This window comes from Chiloscyllium plagiosum, chromosome 26 (assembly GCF_004010195.1).
Source record: "Chiloscyllium plagiosum isolate BGI_BamShark_2017 chromosome 26, ASM401019v2, whole genome shotgun sequence".
Lineage (NCBI taxonomy): Eukaryota > Metazoa > Chordata > Chondrichthyes > Orectolobiformes > Hemiscylliidae > Chiloscyllium > Chiloscyllium plagiosum.
Genome location: NC_057735.1, coordinates 10,462,389 through 10,480,613, shown reverse-complemented (window position 1 = coordinate 10,480,613; position 18,225 = coordinate 10,462,389). Strand labels below are relative to the sequence as shown.

General features: G+C 42.0%; 1 protein-coding gene across 17 annotated transcripts in view; it reads right to left on the bottom strand.

The window, feature by feature from the left end:
- The window catches only part of nfasca (neurofascin homolog (chicken) a), a 300,495-nt gene that overhangs the window by 96,357 nt on the left and 185,913 nt on the right, over positions 1-18,225 (bottom strand). For 11 of the 17 annotated variants that reach the window (XM_043716460.1, XM_043716472.1, XM_043716466.1 and 8 more), the window contains 2 exons: positions 17,415-17,585; positions 11,583-11,639 (listed from right to left, as the gene is read on the bottom strand). In XM_043716460.1, the coding sequence (XP_043572395.1) occupies positions 11,583-11,639; positions 17,415-17,585 (228 nt within the window). The remainder of the gene's footprint in view (positions 1-11,582; positions 11,640-17,414; positions 17,586-18,225) is intronic. The other 6 variants (XM_043716468.1, XM_043716478.1, XM_043716469.1 and 3 more) reach the window with 1 other exon arrangement.

Below are 18,225 nucleotides of genomic sequence, written 5' to 3'. Positions count from 1 at the left end.
TCGATTCTCCTGTTCCCTGGATGCTGCCTGACCTGCTGCGCTTTTCCAGCAACACATTTTCAGCTCATGCTTCTTTTGGCCTGTGTTAATGACATGAACTTGGGTGCACTGGGTAATGTTTCCAAATTTGCAGCAGACGTAAAACTTAGACGCACTGTGAAACACCAGGGGCTGGCGGCAGGTTTTGAGAGAATGTAGACAGGCTAGTGGAATAGGTAGACTCATTGCAAATGAAATTTATTCAGAGAAATATGTAGTGATGCCTCATTGTAGGAAGAGTGAGGACAGGAGGTAAGTTTGCTCGCTGGGCTGGAAGGTTTGTTTTCAGACATTTTGTCACCATACTGGGTAACATCATCAGTGAGCCTCCGGATGAAGCACTGGTGGTATGGCCCGCTTTCTATTTATGTGTTTGGGTTTCCTTTAGATGACGAAATGTCTGAAAATGAAACTTTAAGCTCAGCGAGCAAACCTACAACCAGAACTTCAATCTGAGCTACAAATCTTCTCAAAACCTGCTAATAGTACGGACAGTTAATGTAACATGAAGGATGCAACTCTAAAAGGGCACATGGACTAAAGTTTCTGGAGTAAATATAAACAAGTCATTATTATATACCAAGACAGGTGACAAAGTAGGTTCAGAAAGTGGTTATAATTGTTCTTAGGATCTTGGGTTTTATAAAGACAGTGTGATGATGCTGTAGTTTTAAGAAGTTATTTTGTCCTTTTTTTAAAGAGCGGTTTTAAGACAGTGTGTGTAGTTGGAAAGCCAGTAAACAGCTTGTGAGGCCTCGGAGTTTTTTTTAAAAGTTGGAACAATAGAAGCAGCCTGAGTGGGTGTAGTCAAACTCTTACAGAACCAGGATTTTTAGATAGCTTTCGGCAGAAGCTGCTGGGATTGTGAAAAGCTGCCAAAACCCTCTCTGCTACAGCTTAAAGCTGGAGTTTTCTCTCTCTCTCTCAGAATTGGCTTCTGATATTCTTTCCTCCTGGATTGATAACAGCATGTGAGTCAATCTGTTTTATGAATTTGCCTTTTGCCAAGGCTTGTTTATGGGATGTTGCTTTATTGGAACAGTTACTGTTTAGTAGTAAAATAATCTATTATTCTGTTAAGTTTTCCAATATAGTTAAGTTATTCCAAGTTCCTTCTTTTTCTGTTGTATTTTAATCATAGTGTTTGAATAAATAGTGTTTTTATTGGAACAGTTACTGTTTAGTAGTAAAATAATCTATTATTCTGTTAAGTTTTCCAATATAGTTAAGTTATTCCAAGTTCCTTTTTTGTCTGTTGTATTTTAATCATAGTGTTTGAATAAATAGTGTTTTGCTTAACGACGAGTAGTTTGATTAATCGAATTGTGTCTGGAACACAGCACCTGACATTTATCTTACAAATAAGAAAATATTAAGGTCTAGGCTACCTTCTTAACATATTTTGAGGGGGTCTGGTCTGGTTGGTCCATAATAAGAGGTATAACGTACAAAATGAAGGAATTTATCGTGAGTTTTCATACAGCACTATTTCAGCCTCTAGTGGAGTATTGAGCATAAATCTAGGTGCTGCATCTTTGGAAGGTATGAAGGCAGAAGAGAGACAGTAGAGAAAGAATATGTCTAGGGCTTTCAGTTATGTGATTGGATTGAAAAAACTGAGGTTGTTTACTTTAGAATCATTTGAGGGGAGATTTCATTGACAGCTTTCAAAAACTGAGAAGTTTCCAGAGAGCAGATGTTGAGAAACTGTTCCTTATTGGTGGAAAATTTGAGAATCAGAAGTCATCGATTTAAAGTTAATTGTATAATGAGAACTTTGTACACTAAGTGGTTAGAATCTTGAATGTACTGTCTGAGAGGATACAGATTTAACCAAGGCTTTCAAATGAACATTAGTTGTGCACCTGAAAGGAAAATATTTGAGAGGTGATGGTGAAGGGTTTGGCAATGGGACAGGCTGAATTGCTGTTGCAAAGAACAGAACCTGACTCGATAAGCCAAATAGCTATTCTGTGATTTAATAATCCCATAATTTGGCCATGGCAAAACAAAGTATCTCCCTCCAGCCCAGACCACGTGCACAGTTCTGTTGAGCACTGACATAGTCAGTTATAGTTAGTAATATAACTATTCTGCAGACAATCACCAACCTTTCTGGGATTCTTGATGAGAGGCAGATTCACCATCTGATACTTTTCAACCTCAGAAATCAATGGGGAGTACATATTGCAGTCTTGCATCACTTCCTGACCAGTCACCTCAATGCGTGTTCATGTCATTGGAACAGAACCTTAAAAATGTCATTTGATGTATTCAAATTGGGAAGTGATTTTAAAGTGATCAACACAGGAAGCTGAGGATAGCAAGCTAAGAGGAGGGAGGAGGCCATTCTGCTGTTCACCAATCAGTGAGATTGTGGCCGATTTAGACTCAAACTGCATCTACTACCACATCCATATCCTTTTATATATCTACCTGGCAAAGCTACTTCTGATTGGACACTTGATTAAACCAGTAACTATTGCTGCCTTTGGGATATTGTATACCTTTAGCTAATCGCTACATAGGGAAGTATTTTGTGACGTTGTGCATTTATTTATTCATTCAAAAGAGGGGGGTGTCACCGGCTGTGCTTCCTTGATAAGCTGGTGGTGAGCTGTCTTCTTCAACTGCTGCAATCCATTTATTGGAGGTACATCCATAATGCCGTTGGGAACAGTTCCAGGATTTTGACCCAGTGACAGTGAAGGAACGCTGATGCATTTCCAAGTCAGGATGGTGAGTGACTTCGAAAGGGTTACGTTTTGGCAGTATTCCCATTTATCTACTGTCCTTCTAAATGGAAATGGTCATGGTGATATTTAATGAGCAGTAGTGAATTTTGCAAAGCATCTTGTAGGTAGTCCATACTGCTGCCACTAAGCATCAATGGTGGATCAAGTGTGTTGCTTCGTCCTGAATGGTGTCAAATTTCTTGAACCATTCTTGTTGCTTGTTGGAGCTGTGCTCATCCAGGCAAGTGGGTATAGTCAACGTTTCGAGTCTAACTGACCATTTGTCAAAGCACATACATTGCTTTGACAAAGGGTCAGTTAAACTCAAAACGTCAGCTCTTTTCTCTCCTTACAGATGCTGCCAGACCTGCTGAGATTTTCCAGCATTTTCTCTTTTGGTTTCAGATTCCAGCATTCGCAGTAATTTGCTTTTATATAGGTATAGTCAACGCCTGGCATTTGTGTGACATATTATTTGCCAATCCAAATGTGGATATACAGGTAGTTCAGTTTCTTGGTGCATTCGAACATACATTGCTTCAGTATCTGAGAAGTTGCAAATGGTGCTGAACATTGTGCAATTTTGGCCAAGCATCTCCAATTCTGACCTTATCATGAAAGGAAAGTCAATCTTGAAACAGCTGAAGACATTTGGCCCTAGGTTACTACCCTGAGGAACAAGACAGAGATGTCCTGAAGCTGAGATGACTAACCTCCAACAACCATGACCATCTTCTTATGTGTCAGGTATGACTCCAACCAGCAGAGAGTTGTCCCCCAATTCACACTAACTCCAGTTTTGTGAGGACTCCCTGATGTCAGAGTCAGTCAAATACTGCCTCAATGTTAAGAGCAGTCACTCTTCCTACCTCGCCTCTGAAATTCAATACTTTTATCCAATTACTAGTCACTAGATTGACAAACCAGATGCCCTGGCCTATTATATAGGATAGGGGTTCAAGTCACACCATGACAGATGATGAAGTCTGCATTCAACAATTTAAAAAATGAAATAAAGACCTGGCCTAGTAGTGACTATAACAATTTGTAAGAACCTATTTGGTTCGCTGATGTCTTTTCAAAAAAGGAATCTGCCTTCTTTACCTGGTCTGGTCTCTATGTTTCTCCAGGCCCACAGCAACATGGCGGACATTTAACTGCCCACGGGGGTATTTGTAGAGCTTCTTCCACCATAGAGTTGCTTCATTGTCCCACTATCATTCACAACTAGATGTGGTAAGACTGCAGAACTTAGATCTGATCCATTGGATGTGGAATTGCTGAGTTCAATCACTTACTCACTGCTTATGTTGTTTGGCAGCAGGTAGTCTGTTTGGTATCTTCACAAGGCTGACATCGTATTATTAGGTATGTCTGGTGCTGGTTTTGGCATGCCCTCCTGCACTCCTCATTGAACTAGTATAGATAGTTGATCTGGTAGAGTGGGGATATAGTGGGCCATGAGGTTGCAGATTGTGGTGGGAGATTAATCTTCTGCAACAATGGTCCATATCATCTCATGCAAGCCTGTTGCTAGGTCTGCTTGAAGTCTAGCACAGTGATAGTGCCACACAACATAATAGAGGGTATTCTCAATGTGAAAACAAACTGAATGATTAGGCTCTGATTTCAGGATATGTCTTGTCCTAGACTCCTTCATCACTTGGAAAACCTCTCCTTATCTCCCTATCAATTTCTCAAACACATGGAAATTATTTCTTAATTGATAATATTCTAAAGTAATCAGCTGAAAACCTGAAAACCATTGGGAGTCAATTATAAGAGAATACACATTGTCACTAACTATTTCAAAGATGTAAATAACGCTTTCAGCAATGGCAAACCCCAAACCGGATCCCCAAATGTCACATAATTTTATTCTTCTGCATCATCTGTTTCCCTGGGCTATAAATCCCATAGCCTTCAGCTGACTACAGGCCCCAAGTAATCAGGGCAAGCAAGATGGCTGTTTAATAGAAACAGAAAATACTGGAGAAACTCAGCAGGTCTGGGTATCATCTGCCATGGCAGAAACAAAGTTAACGTTTCAAATCTGATGACATTGCATCGGAAGTTTGGAAGAGTCACTGGACTGGAAACGTTAACTCTGGCTTTCTGTCTCTGCAGACATAGAATCCCTACCATGTGAGGTAAGTCATTCGGCCCATCAAGTCCACACCAACCCTCTGAACAGCATCCCACCCAGACCCACTCTTCTATCCTATCCCTGTATTTCCTATGATTCAACCATGTGGTTTGGACATCTCTGGACAATTTAGCATGGCCAATCCACCCTAACCTGCACATCTCTGGGCACAATGGGGCAATTTAGCATGGCCAATCCATCCTAACCTGCACATCTCTGGACTGTGGAAGGAAACCAGAGCACCTGGAGAAAACCCACACAGACACGGGGAGAATGTGCAAACTCCACACAACCAATCACCTGAGCATGGAATTGAACCTGGGTCCCTGGCGCTGTGAGGCAGTAGTGCTAATCACTGAGCCATTGTGCTCCTGAGCTTCCCTAGCATTTTTAGGTTTTTACTTCAGATTTTCAGAATCAACAGCATTTTGCTTTTGATTTTAAAATAAATTGACCTATTTTCAATTCAGAGATGTTGCTGGGCACCTCTGGAGTAAGTGGGACTTGAATCCAGTTCTCCAGGGCCAGGAGTAGGGACACTTTCACTTCACCACATTTTGTTTTATTAAGATTACTATTTGACCTCAGCTGAGGTTAGCAGAAAGGTCCCAACTTCTCAATCTCTCCTTTTGCCTGAGACATGGTGACCCTCAGGTTAAACCACCACCAGTCTCTATCTCGCTTTCTCTTTCTCTCTAATGAGAGAGCTGCCCTTTATCCATCTTTATTGATGTTGTTGCCAGGCAATTGGGACCATTCTGATATTGAATGTTTGCTGGTAGGCTTAAGTGATCTCACATCAGGTTAACATTGACTGGAGGAAGAGTGAAGCTCCCCTTGTTTAGCCTCAATAAGTGCCTTTGAAAAGCATCGTTTACACTTGTTCATTTTTCTATTCCTAAAACAATAAACATTAGCGGTCCCTGGCGGGGCACTGGAACAAGCAACAGAAGGTTAATGAAAATTTATCAAATCAAATAATATTTTATGGGGTGATGATGATGCATACCAGGTTCTCTGGTGCCCATCAGACTCTAGAGGCCTCTGTTGCACCAGCAGAGATGTTACCTCTCTAAGGAACGTGGACATGACTGTAGAAAGGAGGCAGGCAATGGGACACAATGGCCCCCTCCACTCCCTGGACCTATCAATGGTCACTTTGGCCAAGCCCAGGAGTAAGTCCATACGAATGCCCTCTGAAATGCCCACCTCTCCCCATGGGGTACCCTTGGATCAGGAGCGTGGGACTGGAGCGCAACCAGAAGTTTAAGAGCAACCTCTTCAAATAAACTAAAGAGGAGTTTGCAAACAAAATCATTCAAGATTATAAGCCCCACTACTCCCACCCCCAACCCCCACTCCACCTCAGACAGAACTGGTTGTTCGCTGACACCTTTGACAATCAACTTACTGCAAAATGGTGATGCTTTTGGGACCCATACACACCAGGAACTGGACTGAGGTAGTCCAATCCTATCTCACACATGACTTATAGCTGACTGTAGGATTGTCAACTCCAAATAGACATTTCCTGACATAATCACACGACTCCCCTGCCTCCAATTTCCCCAACCAGTCAAACAGCTATTTCTCCCCCTCTGATTTATTCATTTGTGATAAAAATAAACTCTTCCAAAGAAAATAAATGAGACCTCTTTTTCACTCATCCTCCTAAGCTTTTTCTCTCAAGATTATTCCTGGAGACTCCAGCAGAGACAGAATGGATTTCCATTCCAAAAATCGGAATGTCGAGTTTGAAAGGCAAAAACATCCCACTCCTAATCCGTAATTTCCATATTCACATGGCCTCATGGAGTAGGATTGTTAGTTGGTGCTGACCAGTTCAAACCTCTCTGGTCTAGATTTGCAATGACTAAGATCATCTGGTCCCAACTCAATCCAATTGGAATCATTTTGGCAAGAGGAAACCGCGTTCCATTAGATGGGATCAAATTTTGACCCAAGTCCCAGTGAAAGGACAGTGACTGGGTTTCTGGCAGATAGGGAGACAAAACTGCACACAATACTCCAAGTGTGGTCTCACCAAGGCCCTGTACAATTGCAGCAACATCCCTGCTCAAATCCTCTCACTTTGAAGCCAACAAACTATTTGCCTTCTTCCATCCATCTGAAAAGGCAGAAAGAGCCTCAGTTAACATCTCATGTGAAAGACAGAGCACCTTCAACAATGCAGCACACCCTCCATACCAGGTCCATCCGGACTCTTGTTCTAGAGTGGTACTGAAACTCCACAATTTCCTAAGATTTGAGAACACTACAGACTGAATCACAGCTGAATAGAGAGGGGTTAGAATGTTCTCAGGAAATAAAGTAATGATCAGTGTCAGAATCCACCACTTCAGTTTAAACAACATTCTGAAATGTTTAAAGTACAAGGGCATAATGAAGAGGTTTAGTTATTTGGCAAAGAACCTCAAGCTATTTGATAGAATTTCTATGAACACATGTTGCTGCAAATTTTAGATAGTGATTATATTACCTTTCAGATGACCATATGATGATAAGAGTTAGGAGCATGATTAGGCCATATGGCCAATTCAATCTGGTCCACCATTCATTCTATCTCTGTCTTAAATACATGCAATAACTTGGTCTCCACAGCCCTCTGCGGGAAAGTGTTCCACAGATTAGTTATCCTCAGGCTGAAGAAATTCCATCTCATCTCAGTTCTAAAGGATCTATCTTCAATCTTAGGATGTGTCCTCAGGTCCTCATCTCTCTTACTAGTGACACAGCTTCTCCACATCCACTCCATCCAGGCCTCTCAGAATGCTGTTAATTTCAGTCAGATTCCCCCTCATTGTCCTAAACTCCATTGAGTACTGACCCAGAGTTCTCAACCGCTCCTCGGATGAGAAGTCCTTTACCCCCAGGATCATTCTTGTAAACCTGATCTGGACCCCATCCAACACCAATGCATCCTTCCTTAGATACATGACCCAAAAGTGCTCACAATACTCCAAATGTGGTCTGACCCACAGTCTTATACATCCCCGGCAGTACATCTGTGCTCTTGTGTTCTAGCCCTCTTGAAATGAAAGCTAATATTGCATTTGCCTTCCTAATTGCCAACTTAACCTGCATGTTAACCTTAAGAGAATCCTGAAACAGGACCTGTAAGTCCCTTTATGCTTCAAATTTCTGAAGCCTTTCCCCACTCAGAAAATGGTCTATGCCTCTATTCTTCCTAACAAAGTGCATAACTTCACACTTTCCCACATTGTATTCTGTTTGCTACTTTATTGCTGAACCTGTCCAAGACCTTCTGCAGCCTCCCCAGTTCCTCAACACTATCTGTCCCACCACCTATCTTTGTGTCATATGCAAACTTAGCAACAATTTTGAGTTTAATTCGAGACTGTTAATAAGACCAGATGAAATATAGGTCCGACTGGCCATTTGTTAGTTGACCATGTGTGCCTAACCCACTGTTTAATTAGATCATTATGGGTCATTTATTTCCTGTCAGACTTCCTGCCCTGTCCCCATACTGTAACTCTCTGCCTAGCAGTGTTACCTCTAAGCTGTGTGTCCATGTAGCCATTCTGAAGTTTTACACACACTTCCAGTTTCAGAAGTCACTGCCCCACACGGAGCTCAGAGGTCTGTGCGCCGAAAAGAAATTTAGAGGGTGTATTGCTTAGTATCTAAAAATATGTCAAGCTTTGCTTCAATATATTCTAGAATTGAGTGTTTACAGATCCTCCCAGTAGAGAAAATCAAGAAATGCCTTGCACTTTTATAGCTCCTTGCACGTCCACTAGATATCACAAAGAATCTGACAGCCAGTGAAGCACTGCCGAAGAGTAGTCACTGACGCAACGTAAGAAACTCAGAAACAACTTGGTGCACAGCAAGCAGCCAAAAACAGCAATGGAGTAATGATGTTAGTCCGTCCTTTCCACATTGATTGGCGGATACATGTTGAACTCCAAAGATTGACAATCAAACAGCCACTTCAATAAAAAACACAGAAACTGGAGAAACAAGAAGGAAACTGGACAAGCTCAGAATCTCAAAATTCCAAGCAGTTTCGATGTCATAGTCTATCAACACTTTCAAAGCAATCATAATCATGAATGAATTATTCAAACACTATCCACTCAATATCCTCTCATTCAATTTTAATTTTTATAGGCTTTAATTTCTTTTCCCATGTTGCATCCCTTCGTATGGATGGCAAGAGGGACAATAACAACCTTTCAGGATTGGCTTGGATTCTCTGGGATTTAAAGATCCAACACTTAGACATCACATCAAGTGAAGCACATGAAAGAAAATCATTTTGGAAAAGTATTTTTCTTCAACTTGTTTTGAATATTTTTGTTTCTTGTTATTCTTTCACAGGCTTTGAAATTTGTTGACTAACAAAATGATGTCTCACTGAGATGAGGAGAAATGTTTTCGATAGCCAGAGACTATTACCCAGCGCAGAAATGGCTAACACGAGGGGTCTTAGTTTTAAGCTGGTTGGAGAAAAGTATAGAGGGGATGTCAGAAGCGGGTTCTTCACACAGAGAGCCTGGAATGTGTTGCCAGCAGCAGTTGTGGAAGCAAGGTCATTGGGGATATTTAAGAGACTGCTGGACATGCATATGGTCACAGAAATTTGAGGGTCCATACATGAGGATCAATGGTCGGCACAACATCGTGGCCTGAAGGGCCTGTTCTGTGCTGTGTTGTTCTATGTTCTATGTTTTTATCCAGAGTGAGGAGCCTGTGGAATTCTCTACCACAGAAAGCAGTTGAGACCAAAACATTGAATGTTTTTCAATTAGGACTTAGATATGGTTCTCACAGCTAAAGGGATCAAACAGTATGGGGCAAAAGTGGGAACAGAGTACTGATTTGGATGATCAGCCATGAGTGGGGGAGCAGGCCCGAAGGGCTGAATGGCCTACTTCTGTTCCTCTTTTCTATGTTTTCCCCAGTAGCATCTCAAACAATATCTTCAATCAGTATAGACCCAATTTTTTCTCATTTTATTTGACTGCACTAGTCACTACCAGGTCCATGACACCACAAGAAATAGGAACAAGACTTGGCCAATCAGCCCCTCCAGCTCTCTCCGCCTGCAATATGGTAACAGGCTGAATCAATATTCTTCACTTCCACTTTCCTGCCCTTTCCCTGTAACCTTTGGCTGATCAAGAATCTATCTCACCAATAAATACACACAGCTCTCTAAGGCATGGAGTTCCAAAGACTCTCACCCTCTGACAGAAGAAATTCCTCCTCATCTCAGCCTTCAATTGCCCCTAAATTCTGAGACTATGCCCACTGACCTTCGGCCCTCCCATGAGGTAGCATTTATCCTGTCAAGCCCCTTAATAATCCTGCATTTTTCACTGAGATCACCCATCCTGACCACTTAGGACCAATCGCATTTTTGACCAATCATTTGGAATTTGACAAATCAATAAAATCCAAATTTGGGGGTTGTCCTACATGCTGCCCCTACTCTGACACAGTCGCTGCAGTGACCTCCCATAAGTTCAAATCCCACCAAATAATCTGTAAAAAAGATTTATAGTAATTTCAAGGGCTGGCAGCAACAAAAAAGACACTTTGCCTAATGCAATAACCTGATGCTTTTCAGAGAAGGGCCCTGGCCTTCTAACTGGTGAGGGCAATCTGTAAATCAATAATCTGACATGTGCTTCTGTTATTCATTCATAAGGATGTGGGCACCGCTGGCAAGATCAGGATTATTGGCCAGCCCTCACTGTCATGAAAACAGTGAAGGTGACTCACTTCCTTGTTGTTCATTTGAAGCTCTCTCAACACCGTTGGGACTGATCAGTAAGCATTGCATTGTCCACATTCAACACAACCCCATCTGCTCAAAGCTTTGAGACCAATAGTCCTGTTCTGCTCCACAACTCTCTTCATCTCCTTCTGCTCTCAAATGCCACTGACTGTACGGGGCTACATGTAACTCTTGAAATGTATACAGAGAATGGTCAGCAGGTCTGGCAGCATCTGTGGAGCAACAAACAGTGTTAACGTTTCAAGTCCTGTGCGACTCTTCTTCAGAATTGAAAGGGGTTGGAAAATGATGTTTCTGACACCGTTGACTGGTGCAGAGGAGGAGCAAGGGGCACAGATTGCAGGAAGACCCAGCTGACGTGCCAAAGAGAAGTTATAAATGCAAGAAGAGTCTCTGCAAGATCCTCCATGTTCATTCCAGATTTCCAATAACTGCAGGGTTTCATTTTTACTCTGAATTCCTGACACTACCTTACCTTCTATGCCTTCATCCCTGAGACTCAGAAGGTCATTAAATCCATTTGACAGGTTTTTGTGACTTTTTTTCTTGCTTCTGAATATCGTTGTCTCCCCCCTCAATCCCCGCTGCACTCTGTGAACTTCTCCCCGGGGAATATATGAATATATTACACCGTTGTATACATACCAAAACCAGAATCATTTCGGTCAGATATCAGATTGATTCAAGGTTGGTACATGAGCATAAAAGCATTTGTGGATTGAAAGAAATTACATAAAGACACCATATTCCTGAGATACAGCTGTCAGGGTTTCACTGCAATCTGGGACGTTAAGTTAATTCACAGCTCAGTTCAGTAAGGGATTAGAGGGGTTAAAATACATGAAGTTCTCTAGAAGGTGCTATAACTCACCACCGGACAATTCAGTTTCATTCAGAATAGTTGACACAGATTCATAACTGGTATCCACTGTAATAAATAAAACAACATGAGCAAGGCAGGAGAACTGCGGGGGTGGGGAGAGGGGACCAAATGGAAATGAGACGGCCCAGACAAGTGTCTGCAGGCAAGTTACGGGGATGAGGGTCATGCAGGGTTAAAGGAGTGTATGGCAGAGTAGATAGTGGGTGTCGCAGACATAATGGTAGGAAGAATGGGCACAAGAGTGAAGGGGAAGTGGGGAGGAGAGGATAACAGTGAGAAGCATTTCAGGAATGGAACAGTATTCAAGGGTGGCAGAGGATTGCGTCTGGTAAAGGAGGACAAGATATGAAGAGAAAGAAGTAAGAATGGATTGGAGAAAGCAACTGTTCAGCATTTCTGATCAGTGAGCTGAATATCAAATACCAAAATACATGTCACATTGAAACAGAATAGGTTAGCGACAATATTTCCGGATGTGTGATTAAAAACTGTATTAAAAATTCAAAACAGCAGCGTGACTGAGCCAGACTCTTGACAAAGAATTCAGGTTTGACAATGAGGAACGCCATCCCAAACCTTACATGTTAGGTTGGCGGAGATGACTGTACAATGAGTCTTCAAGAGATTTGAAGGGAAACTAACTTAGAGGGGGGAGTTTGAAGAAAACATCTCCCAAGAACACCCCAACACCAGCCCACCCTCCACAATGATGAACCTTTCCCTGATGCGACAAGTAACGTTTCACTTGGTCCAGCCTCCTACTCATTCTAGACAAAAGGAAACCTCAATAAAAACAAAACTCTTAAGAAAAAAAAATCTAAAGATACATAATAGAATGCAGACCTCCCAGTTACACAGTTGTCTCTTGACAAAGTTGGTTAGCAGACAATGTTCAGTATTTTGAAGATTGACAACTGGCAAATTGAACACTGAGTGTTTCAAATACTATCCATCATAATTTTCAGTTCTTCTGATCGATGCAAACTACCTCGGCGTGTTTGTTATGCAGAGTTCCTGGTGATCTTCTGCCAAAGTCATTGTGGGAAAATGACTGAAGAAATTCCTGGACAGCTATGTTTTGACTGTGGAACAAGAAAGAGCCAACAATTGCTCAGCCTTTTGTAATTCACAATAACAAACTACACAGATGGGGTTGTATTTGCTGGAATCCCACACAATAATGTGAACAGAAAGTGTTCAAAATCTAAAGAACTAGATGGAGTTCAGCCCACTGAAAGCCTACTGTAAGGTGAATGGATTTCATTGTTTGAAATTCATATAATCAAACCAATGGAAAATGATTTGGTGCATTTGTATTTTTTTGAATGGGGAAACAATGGAAAGTGGTTTAGCCATTGAAACTTATTGCAATGAAAATGAATACAATGTGTGTACAAGGCTCCATGTTAAGAAGGATAAAAGCAAATTACTGCGGATGATGGAATCTGAAACCAAAAGGGAAATGCTGGAAAATCTCAGCAGGTCTGGCAGCATCTGTAAGGAGAGAAAAAAGCTGACGTTTTGAGTCTAACTGACCCTTTGTCAAAGCTTGTTTTTCTTTGATGAAATGAAACTGTGGACCAGGACAGCTTTGAGAGAGAGTAAGTCAGTGCTGCTGGAGAGAGGTGTCGAGTGCTTTCATGTGGCGGTGCACGGCCCTGAGTGTGGCTTTTAGGACAAAGGGTCAGTTAGGCTCGAAATGTCAGCTCTTTTCTCTCCTTACAGATGCTGCCAGACCTGCTGAGATTTTCCAGCATTTCTCTTTTGGTTCCATGTTAAGAAGTATTGTTTAGAAAACTAATCATGTTGCTTATACAATATTTATATTTCCATAATGCCTTTAATGTGGTAAAACATCCCAAGGCACTTCATAAGAGGATTATAAAACAAAAATGATACTGAACCAGAACAGGAGAGTTTAGGTCTCATGACCAATAGTTGGGTAAAAGAAGCTGCTCCAAGGATGATGTAAAAGGAGGAACTTGAGAACGTGAGAGAAACAGGATTCTGTACTTTGGCAAAACCACCAATGGTGGAATGATTAAGATTGGGGGATGCTTAAGAGGCTAGAATAGGAAGAGGTAAGCTATTTCAAAGGGTTGTGGAACTGGAGAGATTACAGAGATAGGCAAAGGCAAAGCCAAGGAGGGATTTAACGACAAGTGTCAGGATTTTAGAATCAAGACTTTCATAACCAATGGCTCAGAAAACATGAGAGTGTTGATAGTGGTGTTGGGGAGAGGGTAGAGTGAGGCAGATAGGGATTGCTGCTAGCTAAGACACAGGCTACAACATTTTGAAATAAACTTGAGTTTAAGAAGGATGAAGTATGGGAGGCCAGCTAAGAGTGGGTTAGATCAGTTACATTTAGGATGAACAAAGACAGGATGAGGATTTCAGCAGCAGATGGACTGGGACACGTGGCTGAAGCTGAGCAATAATAAGGAATTGGAAATAGTCTTAGTGATGATCCAGATGTGGGGTCAGAGTTTATCTGAGGGTCAAAGACAATGGCTGTTTGAAAGAGTGTAGCAGACGGGATGACTAACTGGTGGCTAATGTGTCACACCAATAACACAAAATTAAATGGCGCCACTTCATTTTCAAGCTTCTACTCTTTAAAAAACAAAATCCATCATGTATTCTGATTGTGAATAGGACTGAAAGGACAGTGTATCATACTCAAACAGACCATACAAGTCCAACCATCAGACAATTATTATTTTGGAATTATTCACTGTCACTGTCATTCATTCCTTTAAATGAAGTGAGATCCCACTGAGGTTCTGAACCAGATCTACACAAAACAAACATTCACTGACCGCTGTGTTGCTGCATTGATAGCCTCGGATGACTTAGACCTATAGAACCTCCGCTCGACACCATGAATTGGAGAGACATTGCCCAGAATTTCAGGTGATCCGTTAGCTAAGTTGTGTCCATGAACTGTGCCACATCAGCCGAAACATTTTCTTGAAAGCTTGGCAACTAATGGTTGACTGGGGTTGGCATGATAACGCAGGGAGTAGGGCAGCTTCAGGTTAGTTCTCATGGTTGACAATGTACCATCTGGGATACACCAGCTGCAACGGGAGAACTGGATGGGAGCAGTGGGAATCTTTATGCTGTTACCGCGTGAATCCATTTATGTTAGAATCAAGCCTAATGGAAAGGGGGTGTGTGGACCTTAGTGCTTTTTTCCTGAAATTTGAAATAATTCTGCCACCTACTCCTGAAATCTCTGCATCACACTTGGCGTATCGTTTCAAGAGTTCAATCTAAAACCTCCGGCCAAATAATCAATTCGCTCGTTGTCTGCCTGGACAGTTAGCGTAAGCATAACTGTTAATAACTGTGCTCGCATAATGCTGACCCTGTTCCCAGAAATCCTGCCCACAGCAGGTCACTGAATCAGGGGACAGGAGTGGGAATCCAGGCAGATTTTGATTTCCCTCTTGACTAACCTGAGATTCACTGATAACACCCATAATTACCACCTTGACTGAGATCAGGCCGGTGGTCAGAACTGTGTCTTGGTCAGTGAATGGCATTTTGTCCTTGAGAGCAATGCATTCATCAGTCAGTGAGGGCATAATGTTGGATTGCCAAGTTTATTGTCGAGATTTTTGCAGATAAATGGTACAACAATCATAAACTGACGCAGAAGATTTGGAGGCTATCCTGACCCATAGTCCTCAGCTTGTTGAAACAGCTACCATTAGCCCCTGACAGTTCTCAGTAATCCTGTAAATCTTTCCCCTTCAGATGTCTATCCCATTCTCTTCTGAGCATTATCATTGATTTCATTTTCACCAGCACTTAAAGCAGTGGATTCCACATAATGCCCACTCACCACATAATCATGTTCCTCCTCATCACCATCTCTGGTTTTTGTGCCAACTTACTTAAATCTGTGTTCTTTACTCACCAAACCTTCTGCTTGTTGACAAATTCTACCTTGAAACATAGCAATAGGAATAGGCTTTTCAGCTGATTGAATCGAGAGTGTGGTGCTGAAAAAGCACAGCAGGTCCGAGGAGCAGGAGAATCCACTGCAGATTCTCTTGCTCCTTGGCTGCTGCCTGACCTGCTGTGCTTTTCCAGCACCACACTCACGACTCTAATCTCCAGCATCTGCAGTCCTCACTTTCTCCTATTTAGCTCATTGAGCCTGCTCCAACATTTAGATAGATCATGACTGATCATCTACCTCAACACCATTCTCCCACACCATCTCCTGGCCCTTGATACCAACATTCTCTATCGCCGCCTCTCTTAAATAAGCTCAACGATTGAACTCGCTCAGTTCTCTAGTATTCACCACATTCTGACTGAAGAAATTTCTCCTCATCTCAGATTTATTTTGTTTCAATTACACAGTCATGGGTTAAGGGGTCCTACAGCTGGGCCACTATTTCTTGCCTATTCCTATCTTTCCCAGAGAAGGTGGTGGTGAGCTAGCCTTCTTGAACCACTGCAGTCCACATGCTAAAGTGACACAATGATGCTGAGAAGGGAGTTTCAGAATTTGTACCAAGTGACACTGAAGGAACCACAATGTATTTCCAAATCAGGATGGTGTATGGTTTGGAGGGGAACTTGCAGATGGTCGCGTTCCTAAGTATCTGCTTCATTCATCACTCAAGGTGGAAGTGAACTACCCTAATCCTGAAATTACCTTCCCCTTGTTTAATCTAACAAAACCTTTCATGATCTTGAACACCTCTCTCAACTCTTATTATAACTGTACCTTCTCAATATGTAACTGGACAGAATAGACAGGTGAAACTGTTCTCTCTCATAAAATGAAAAGGCACACATTTAAAGTGATTTGCAAAACGTGGGGGAAAGAAATTTTTTACCCAAGTGGTTAGGGTTTGAAACACACTGCAGAATTGTGGTTGAGGCATGTTCATCGGAGCCATTCATGAGGGAATAAGGTATTACCTGGTTAGAAACAATATGCAGAGATATGAGTGACAGAATGCTCATTTGGAGAGCCAATGGGGACAGGATGAGTCGAATGGCCTCCTTCTGTACTTCTGTGACTCTGTGAACTTCCCTGGTGTTCCAATATAATCGAGATCCCTCATGCCTGCTATCAATTTAGTAGATCTCTAGGGGCCTCAGTAGCCTCACAGCACCAGGGACCCAGGTACAATTTCACCCTCAGGTGACTCTCTGTGTGGAGGTTGCACATCCTCCCTGTGTTTGTGTGAGCTTCCTCTGGGTGCTCCGGTTTCCTCCTACAGTCCAACGATGATTAGGTGGATTGGCCATGCTAAATTGCCCATAGTGTAGGCTGGGTGGATTCGCCATGGGAAATGAAGGGTTACAGGGATTGGGTGGGATGGAGTGTTGGTGTGGACTTGATGGACTGAATGGCTTGCTTCCACTCCGTAGGGATTCTATGATCTCCTCTGCACTCTCCCTGACAAAGACATGAACCCTTTAAAACTGAGCATTCATGCAACATTGAAAATAATTTTACCTGATTTTGGTGTAATTTCCATCAGGAATGTTTTGGCTGTAATTATAAGCAGTATGTTCTATGGATGAGGAACTAGAGAATGGTTCACATTACCTGCTGAAAATATCCCCTCACAGTGCCCAAAATCCCTGACACCTTGTACCACACTGAGCTGCTGGGCATTGGGTTTCTTGGCATCACATTCTGCAAGTCAAACTCATCCTCAGAAAGGGTGAAAGATACATAATTAAACATTGATCCACAACCTCCTATCCTTTGGAGCCCAGTGATAAGTATTGTGACTGAAAGCTGCGACAGGAGGAGGTAGAGGGTGGTCCTTTGATACTTACTGGTTATCACCTTGATGGTGATGGGGTTTTTCTGTTGAATGGTGTGTGTGAAGAGGAACCGGGCATTACAGATGTAGTCAAAGCGTGCATCACTACGCACCACGTTGGAGAAGTAGAGGTCTCCGTTCAGGCCCTGAGACACACGTTTATTCTGAGGGATCGATTCCATCACTAAAAAGAGACAAGAGATCTTAGTTCCAAGAACAATACTCTATCTCCTTACATTTTACATACCAATATAACTTTATCTTTGCCACCCAAATATTTATTACAGTCACACAGACATACAGCACCGAAACAGACTCTTCGGTTCAACCAGTCCATGCCGAACATAATCCCAAACTAAACTAGTCCCACCTGCCTGCACTTGGCCCATATCCCTCCAAACCTTTCCTATTTGATGATTTGGAGATGCCGGTGTGGGACTGAGGTGTACAAAGTTAAAAATCACACAACACCAGGTTATAGTCCAACAGGTTTAATTGGAAGCACACTAGCTTTCAGAGCGACGCTCCTTCATCAGGTGATTGTGGAGGGCTCGATCATAACACAGAATTTATAGCAAAAATTTGCAGTGTGATGTAACTGAAATTATACATTGAAGAACTGATTATCTGTTAAGCCTTTCATCTGTTAGAATACAGTGATTTTGTGAGAGGGTTTTGTGATTTACACATGAAAGAAGTGAAACTATCACTGTATTCTAACAGATGAAAGACTTAACAGATAATCAGTTCTTCAATGTATAATTTCAGTTACATCACACTGCAAAGTTTTGCTATAAATTCTGTGTTATGATCGAGCCCTCCAC